Below are 8,721 nucleotides of genomic sequence, written 5' to 3'. Positions count from 1 at the left end.
CAGAGGAGCAGGAAAGCTGATGTTTCGGGTCTGGACCCTTCTTCAGACCCTTTCCTGCTCCTCTGATGCTGCTTGGCCTGCTGTGTTCATCCAGCTCTACACCTTGTTATATCAGATTCTCCAGCATCTGCAGTTCCTACTAACTCTGAATGAATCAGATGGGCTTTTATCACAATGGATTATAGTTTCACAATCACCATTACTGAGACTTTCAATTCCAGATCTTATTAGTATCACTTCAAGTCGCCCAGGTGCCATATGGGATTTGAACCCATGTCCTCAGGTCACTAGCCTGGTCCTCCAGATTATCACTTTAGTGACATTGCCTCCTGTGATTAAGTGAGGTAGCTCAGAGTATTTTTTAATAAGGACTTCTCAAAAGGGGAGGAAAAGAAAGTGCACTGAGTCAACTGATCACACCTGGGAAAACAGAAGAGACCATTTCTGTTTGTTAAAGAGAATTAACAAATGCAGATGTTAGAGCAGACTCCAAAAAGGTATTTCGGCCTGAATGCCTATTGCTGATTTATTTAACAGTGATGATAGTTTTAATGCTAATCACACTCCAATATAGCTTTATTTAATCTTTTATCACGGAGAAATTAGTACATGAAAACTCACTTAAGAAAATTAATCCCATCCAGAAATAGGATCCAATGAAACTCTCAGTCAAACCATAAAAGGCAGCTTTAACTTTCAAATCCATGGGGCATTGATAGACTTACTCTATTCAAACTGCGAAGGGTGTGTCAGCTTTCTGACTGGGCTAGGTCACCAGCAGACCAAGTTTGATTCCTATCGCTGGGCTTGTAGTGACAGCAAGATGGTAAGTGCAGTTGGAACTGATATTTTGATGTGAATGTGGTGGGCACTAAGAAATTATTTCCTCATACTATTAACAGTAGTCAAAACCAACATTTCCAAACGTATGGCTAAAAGGGTCTTCCATAATTACATGCAATTATATACAATGTGTTGCTGCTGTGAGTTTAATTATTGTTTTGAAATGAAATGATTAACTCTGTTCTCAGCAAGACCATTGCACCAGATACAAAAGGCTAAAGATTTAAAATCTGTAAACAAGGAAACAAAGTGAATGATGGACAAAATCCTGATATGGCTAACAACTAGGAAACATTTTAACACATCAGTATTTTCATGGAGTTACTAAATACAACAGACTTTTCAGTAATTTGAGAGGAAGCATCTAAACAATAAAGTTAAAAGGTCAAATCTGGTTCCCTACCAGACTCTGACTGATAAATCCATTGTCTCTATACAACTTGAAATGAGCTTAAAAACTGAACCAGTTCTGACCTGGGTGAACTGATCACAGCTAGGACAACAATTTGTTCCCTACAACAGATTTCGGCAGCAGCGGGTGAAACAGACGTGTGTGATCAAATGACAGAACTCTTGCAGATCTCATTTTTCCTGTCGATCTCTGCTCACCCATTCCTCCTCCTCAAGTCTCCACTTTCTCCTTTGGTGATAGTAGGAATTGCTGATGCTGGAGTCTGAAATAACAAGGTATGGAGCTGGAGGAACACAGCAGGCCAGGCAGCATCAGAGGAGCAGGAAAACTGACGTTTCAGGTCTGGACACTTCTTCAGAAAGGTCTGAAGAAGGGTCCAGACCCAAAACGTCAGCTTCCCTGCTCCTCCACTTTCTCCTTTTCCTTGCTGTGCTGTTAACAAACATATGAGCAAGGGGCAAGAGTAGGCCAGGTAACCTTTCCAGCCTGATCCACCATCCAATAAGATCATGGCCAATCTGACTATAACCTCAACTTTATTATGTACAATGTTGGTCACCTTACCTGAGGAGGGATGCAGTTAAGAGGAGGGTCACTGGATTGATTCCAGAGATGAGCGGTTAGTTTTATGAAGAGAGATTGAGCTGTTTCGGCCTAAACTATTTGGAGTTTAGAAGAATGAGAAGAGATCTAACTGAGGTATATAAGATGCTAAAGGGATTGACTAAGTAGACATAGAAAAGATATTTTCACATGTGGGGCAATCTAGAATGAGAGGTCATAGCTTTAGGCTAAGGGGCAGCAGATTTAAAGCAGAGATGAGGAGGAATTATTTCTCTCAAAGGGTTGTGAACCTGTGGAATTCACTCCCCAGATTGTGGTGGATGCTGAGGCATAGAGTAAATTTAAGGAGGAGATAGACAGATTTTCAATTAGTAATGGGTTGAATGGTTTGAGAGATTGGGCAGGGAAATGGAGTAGAGGCGGTGATGAGATCAGCCATGAATGTATCAAATGGTGGAGCAGGCTCGAGGGGTTAATGGCCTCCTCCTGTTCCTAGCTCTGATGATCTTGGGTGTTGGTTAAGCTGGGTTGGCTGAATGGTTGGTTTGTGATGTATCCCCTCGGTAATCATGAATCTAAGGTTCAGTGTCCCTCCGGCTAAATCCCAAACACTAGGCTTTTCTTACCTTTTCCCAACAGGAATATTGACAGGCCTGCACTCTGTGTTGTGGATCTGTTTGCATCAGCCAATAGAATGATAAGGAGCCAGACCGGGGCCCAGGGTCAGGGATGTGGGTGGGATGGAGATATTGAGCAGGGCGGGGCGGAAGGGGCTGAGGTCTGACTGATAATTGTCCCCAGACGTGACCAGAATTGTTAGGAAACACCTGGAAACATTGACTGTCAACTTGAAGCACGGATGGTCCCATTTGGACTCAATGGATTTACTGAGGCTTGCTGATTTAACACACAGCTTGCCCCATTGGAGTTTCCATCCTCCTCATTCCTGAGTAGAGCCAGCTCCTTCTCTAATAGGAATATGGAAAAGTTGAAGAGCAATCTGAGCCTTTCTGGAGATCTCACCCTGACAGACAGAGACTGCTGGGTGTGGCCTCTTGGTGAGCAAGGAGGGCAGAGGTTCCAAGTTAAAATTCTGGGCTGAGAAACTTTGAGCAGCTGTTGAATGTTTTATTCACATGTGACTTTCTCATCTTCATTTCTAATTGTTTTCCATTCCTTTTATGCCATTCCCAGTCATTGACACCTGAGCTGCTGGCTGAGTACAAAGGCGTGTTTGAAATGTTCGATGAAGAAGGGAACGGCTTAGTGAAAACAGCTGATGTCGCTAAACTCATGAGTCTGCTGGGAATTAACTTAACCAAACGTGATTTGGCACAAATGGCCAAGGACGTGGATAAAGAGGGTGAGAACATTTTCTGGCGTTCCTGCTGAGATGTCTGGACCAAAGGATGGAAGGACTGATTTCTTAATGAAATAATGTCAATATCAGAAAGATAAATGCCCAATAAAGTCAGGGCAATATTAATCATAACCTGTGGGGGAACAGTTAGTAGACTAGAGATAAGTGGATATCTCTTTGACAGAGGTAGCACAGAATTGATGGGCAGAAAGACCTACATGTGTGCTGTTTCATCTGAATTGTTAATTTGCCTGGGAGATATTTAATTCTGAGTGGCTCAGTAGGGAGTTGGGAAGGTAGTATGGTCACTGGTTTAGTAATCCAGAATCCCAGTAATCCAGCAAAGTGACTGGCTATTAACAGCCTTCAGAAATGGCCTGAGCAAGCTACTGAAGGGGAATTAAGGGTGGGCAATAAATGCTCCCGTGAGTGAATTAAAACAGTCAGTCACCAGGGTGTAGTAACCGGAGGGATTCAGCTGCAGTTCAAGCTATTGCAAGCTCAGCCTGGCTCAGCGGGAAAGATTACAATCAGCCCCTTCACCCCAGGAAAGGAAATGTTTCAGGAAATAAAAATGGATCCATGGTTCAAAGGGTAGTGTTCATTTCCTTCAGACACATCTGATAACAACCAATGGTAAAAGCTCATGAGACTATGTATTGCCTTCACATTTAAATATATTTTATTCATTCATAGGATGTGGGCATCTCTAGTTAGCCATCATTTATTGCCCAGACCTAATTGCCCAGAAGGCAGCTAAGAGTCAGTCACATTGCTATGGGTCTGGAGTCACATGTAGGCCAGACCAGGTAAGGATGGCAGTTTCCTTCCCTAAAGGACATTAATGAACCAGATGAGTTTTTCCCCAACAAAAAGCAATGGTTTCACGGTCATCATTAGACTCCCACTGCCGGATGTTTTATTGAATTCAAATTCCACCATTTACCACAGCAGGATTCATACTGGGGTTCTAGGAACAGTCCAGCAATAATACCATTAGGCCATCACCTCCCCACCCATAGAAATAGCACCAGGAAAATTAAAAAGGAAATCATTTGTCACAGAGGTCAAACAGTCATAGAGTCATAGAGCTGTACAGCATGGAAATATATCCTTGGGTCCAACTTGTCCACGCTGAATAAATATCCTAAATAAATCTAGTCTCATTTGCCAGCATTTGGCCCATATCCCTCTAAACCCTTCCTATTCATGTACCCATCCAGATGCCTTTTAAATGTTGTAATTGTACCAGCCTCCACCACTTCCTCTGGCAGCTCATTCCATACACACACCACCCTCTGTGTGAAAAAGTTGCCCCTTAGGTCCCTTTTAAATCTTTCCCCTCTCACCTTAAACCTATGCCCTCTATTTTTGGACTGTCTCACCCCGGGGAAAAGACCTTGTCTATTCACCCTATCCATACCCCTCATGATCTTATAAACCTCTATAAGGTCAGCCCTCAGCCTCTGACACTCCAGGGAAAATAGCCCCAGCCTATTCAGCATCTCCCTTTAGCTCAAACTCTCTGATCCTGGCAACATCCTTGTAAATCTTTTCTGTTTCAAGTTTCACAACATCCTTCCAATAACAGGGAGACCAGAATTGAACACAGTATTCCAAATGTGACCCAACCAATGTCCTGTACGGCAGCAACATGACCTCCCAACACCTATACTCAATGCGCTGACCAACAAAGACAAGCAAACCAAACACATTCGCTATCCTGTCTCCCTGTGATTCCACTTTTAAGGAGCTATGAACCTACACTCCAAGGTCTCTTTGTTCAGCAACACTCCCCAGGACCTTACGATTAAGTGTATAAGTCCTGAGCTGATTTGCCTTTCAAAAAAACAGCACCTCACATTTATCGAAGTAAATTCCATCTGCCACTTCTCAGCCCATTGGCCAATCTGATCAAGATCCCGTTGTACTCTGAAGTAACCTTCTTTACTGTCCACTACACCTCCAATTTTGGTGTCATCTGCAAACTTCCTAACCGTATCTCCTATGTTCACATCCAAATCATTTATATAAATGACAAAAAGCAGTGGACCCAGCACCGATCCTTGTGGCACACCGCTGGTCACAGGCCTCCAGTCTGAAAAATAACATCCACCACCACCAAAGTTTTGGCAAAGATCTGTAGCTTGAGTTGTGGGTGAGGTTGTTGACTTGCTCACCGAGCTGGCTTGTTCTCGTTCAGGCGTTTTGTCACCATGCTAGGTAACATCATCAGTGAGACCTCTAATGAAGCGATATTATTCTACTCCATTTGGAATTTACACTGTCCGATCTGTTATGGTGAGTAGTGTCATTTCCGGTTTTGATCTATATGGGTTTGTATATGGAGTCCAATTCTATGTGTTTGTTGATTGCATTATTTGCATGGTATTTTGTAAACCATGTTGGTTCTGCATATTGTGAGAATAGGGTCTTTAATCCCTACAAGAACACTTACAAACACTTATGTGGTTTACAAAATACCATGGAACGACTGCCACAAACATTACATCGGACAGACAGGAAGGAAACTAGCCATCAGAATACATGAACATCAGCTAGCAGCAAAACGGCACGATGAACTCTTATCGGTATACTCAGACAATGAAGGCCATCAGTTTAACTGGGGCAAGGTAACCATAGGAGCCCAAGCCAAACGTAGACACACACGGGAATTCCTAGAGGCATGGTCCTCTACCCATACTTCAATCAACAAACATATAGAATTGGACCCCATATACAAATCCATACAGATCAAAACCGGAAATGACACTACTCACTATAACAGACCGGACAGTGTAAATTCCAAGCGAAGTAGAATTACTGCTTCATCAGAGGCTCCACTGATGATGTTACCGAGCCTGGTGACACAAATGTCTGAACAAGAACAAGCCAGCTCGGCGAGCAAGTCAACAACCTCATCCACACCCCCCTCTATCTTCTACCTTTGAGCCAAATAGCCAGTTCTCCCTGTAATTCAACATGATCTAACCTTGGTAACCAGTCTACCATGATGAACCTTGTTGAACCCATTACTGAAGTCTATATAGATCACATCCACCACTCTGCCCTCTCAATCCTCTTTGTTACTTCTTCAAAAAACTCAATCAAGTTAGTGAGGTGTGGAGAAGAAAGTTCACAATTGTTCTGGTGTTCATTTAACAGGGAAAGGAACATTTAACTGTGAGAATTTCCTGGCGCTGATGGGAGATTATCATGAAAAATCAAAGAATCAAGATAAAGAACTGAAGGAAGCCTTTTTGGTGTTTGACCCAGACAGAAAGGGTTATATTGACTGGAACACATTAAAGTGAGTAGTATCACTGTCACAATTAGTTACATTGATAACAGAGGCAAGTCTGCTCGTTGTTACATTAAAATTTATCCTGGAAGTTGGGAACCTACACTTGTAGCTTCCCCTCGGCTGTGCTGCCTGGAATTTGTCTTATCTGATCTCCCTTTTTATCGCCTACTGCAAATCTTGATTGCACTTGTAAATCAATGCTCAGAAAAGGACTCAACCCACTTTGTTGCTGAATATCAAACAAACTGTTACCTCAGTGTGAACTCCCAAAAAACAGAAGCCAATGTTTATACTGACTAGAAAAAATCCTGTAAATCTCCACCTCAAGCAGTGATGCTTTTCTTGGTGTTGGCATTTTGGATTGGCTTAGCAAATAAATCTTGGAATTTAAATAATGATTGATCATATGAACATACAAATTACAAATTTCCTAGTCACCTGCGTATGAAACAGGACATTAAGTTCCCTCTGCGTTTCAGAGTTCTGCAATCTCTCACAATTTGAATAGCTTCTGTTTTATTCTTCCTGCCAAAACAGATAACATCAAACTTTACCAGATTATATTCTATTTGCCACATCTTTCTTCACTCCTTAACCTATTGATGTCTTTTTGTAACCTCTCTGTGTCTTCTTTAATTTAAGATTGAAGAACACAGGTGGTCAATATTCTGCAGAGTAAGATATTTAATGCACTATTTACTATAGATACTGCAATTTCTGGGAGGTAAGGGATTCAGTTTGAATAATCTAGATGTGATTACTGAAAAGAACTTTTAAAAAAAGTTGGTGGGAATGTAGCACCTTCTCAAACTTCAGAAAAGATTTAAAGTTCTTTGCGTGCAGTGGATTAAAGTCCAGTGACTGCTGTTAAGAAGGTAAGGACTGAGAAAGTCTGTCATCTGCTAAATGCCACAAACAACAAGTCGATGAGTTATTCAGTTATTATAGCGCAGAAAGATTACAGCAATCTTCAGCCAGAAGTGCCAAGTGGATGATCCATCCCGGCCTCCTGCAGTGGTCCCCAGCATTACAGATACCAGTCTTCAGCCAATTCGATTCACTCTACGTGATATCAAGAAACGATTGGAGACACTGGATACTGCAAAGGCTACGGGCCCTGACAACATTCCGGCAATAGTACTGAAGACTTGTGCTCCAGAACTTGCCGCTTCCCTAGCCAAGCTTTTCCAGTACAATTATAACACTGGCATCTACCCGACAATGTGGAAAATTGCCCAGGTATGTCCTGTACATAAAACACAGGACAAATCCAACATGGCCATTAACAGTCCCATCAATCTGCTGTTAATCATCAGTAAAGTGATGGAAGGTGTCAGTAACAGCGCTATCAAGCAGCACCTGCTCAGCAATAACCTGCTCAGTGACGCCCAGTTTGGGTTCCGTCAGGGCCACTCAGCTCCTGACCTCATTACAGCCTTGGTTCAAACATGGGCAAAAGAGCTAAATTCCAGAGGGGAGGTGAGAGTGACAGCCCTTGACATCAAGACTGCATTCGACCAGGTGTGCCCAACAGCAAAATTGGAATCAATGTGTATTAGGGGCAAACTCTCTGGTGGTTGGAATCATACCTGACACATAGGAAGACGGTCGTGGTTGTTGGTGGTCAGTCATCTCAGCTCCAGGACATCTCTGCAGGAGTTCCTCAGGGTAGTGTCCTCAGCAGAACTGTCCTCAGCTGCTTCATCAATGACCTTCCCTCCATCATATGGTCAGAAGTGGGATATTTGCTGATGATTGTACAATGTTCAGCACTATTCATGATCCTCAGATACTGAAGCAGTCCATTTTAAAATGCAACAAGATCTGGACAATATCCAGGTTTTGGCTGACAAGTGACATTTGTTGGATAATCCTGAACTCACTTTATGAGTGTCAGTCGGGCACTGCACCTATTTCAATTTCAACAAAATAGGTGCCAGCCATTCACTGGGTTATTTTTCAGGGAAATACCTTGGCCAATCAGAGTCAACCTGCTTGTTTTAAAATGTAAACAACGTCTGGCTGTTAACTGTCAATCAGCAGAATGGGTGCATTCTCTGTTATAATGTCTCTACCTAATAAAGTCCACTTGCCAATGAATCAGCACTTTCCTCTGATCCATATAGCTATTGGATTTCCCCTTGAAAAGGTATTCTTGCCAAATAAGATAACAACGTGAAGAGCTGGATGAACACAGCAGGCCAGGCAGCATCAGAGGAGCAGGGTCCAGACCCGAAA

At 42.6% G+C, this 8,721-nt stretch overlaps 1 protein-coding gene across 1 annotated transcript; it reads left to right on the top strand.

Annotated features, from left to right (window-relative positions):
- The first annotated feature begins 761 nt into the window (after positions 1 to 761).
- Positions 762 to 6,493, top strand: LOC109911843 (calglandulin). The gene is made up of 3 exons (XM_048594351.1): positions 762 to 826; positions 3,014 to 3,182; positions 6,345 to 6,493. The coding sequence occupies exons 1-3, from the start codon at positions 824 to 826 to the stop codon at positions 6,491 to 6,493; spliced, it is 321 nt and encodes a 106-aa protein (XP_048450308.1). The 5' UTR covers positions 762 to 823.
- Positions 6,494 to 8,721: the final 2,228 nt, after the last annotated feature.

This window comes from Rhincodon typus, unplaced genomic scaffold (assembly GCF_021869965.1).
Source record: "Rhincodon typus isolate 14 unplaced genomic scaffold, sRhiTyp1.1 hic_rhity00008394, whole genome shotgun sequence".
Taxonomy (NCBI): Eukaryota; Metazoa; Chordata; class Chondrichthyes; order Orectolobiformes; family Rhincodontidae; genus Rhincodon; species Rhincodon typus.
The sequence above is the reverse complement of the archived record's forward strand: the minus strand, read 5'-3'. Positions and strand labels throughout refer to the sequence as shown.

Excerpts from the sequence above, each read along its gene's own strand:
- LOC109911843 (XM_048594351.1), top strand. Across the intron at positions 3,183-6,344 it reads CAAGGACGTGGATAAAGAGG|GGAAAGGAACATTTAACTGT; the intron begins GTGAGAACATTT and ends TTCATTTAACAG.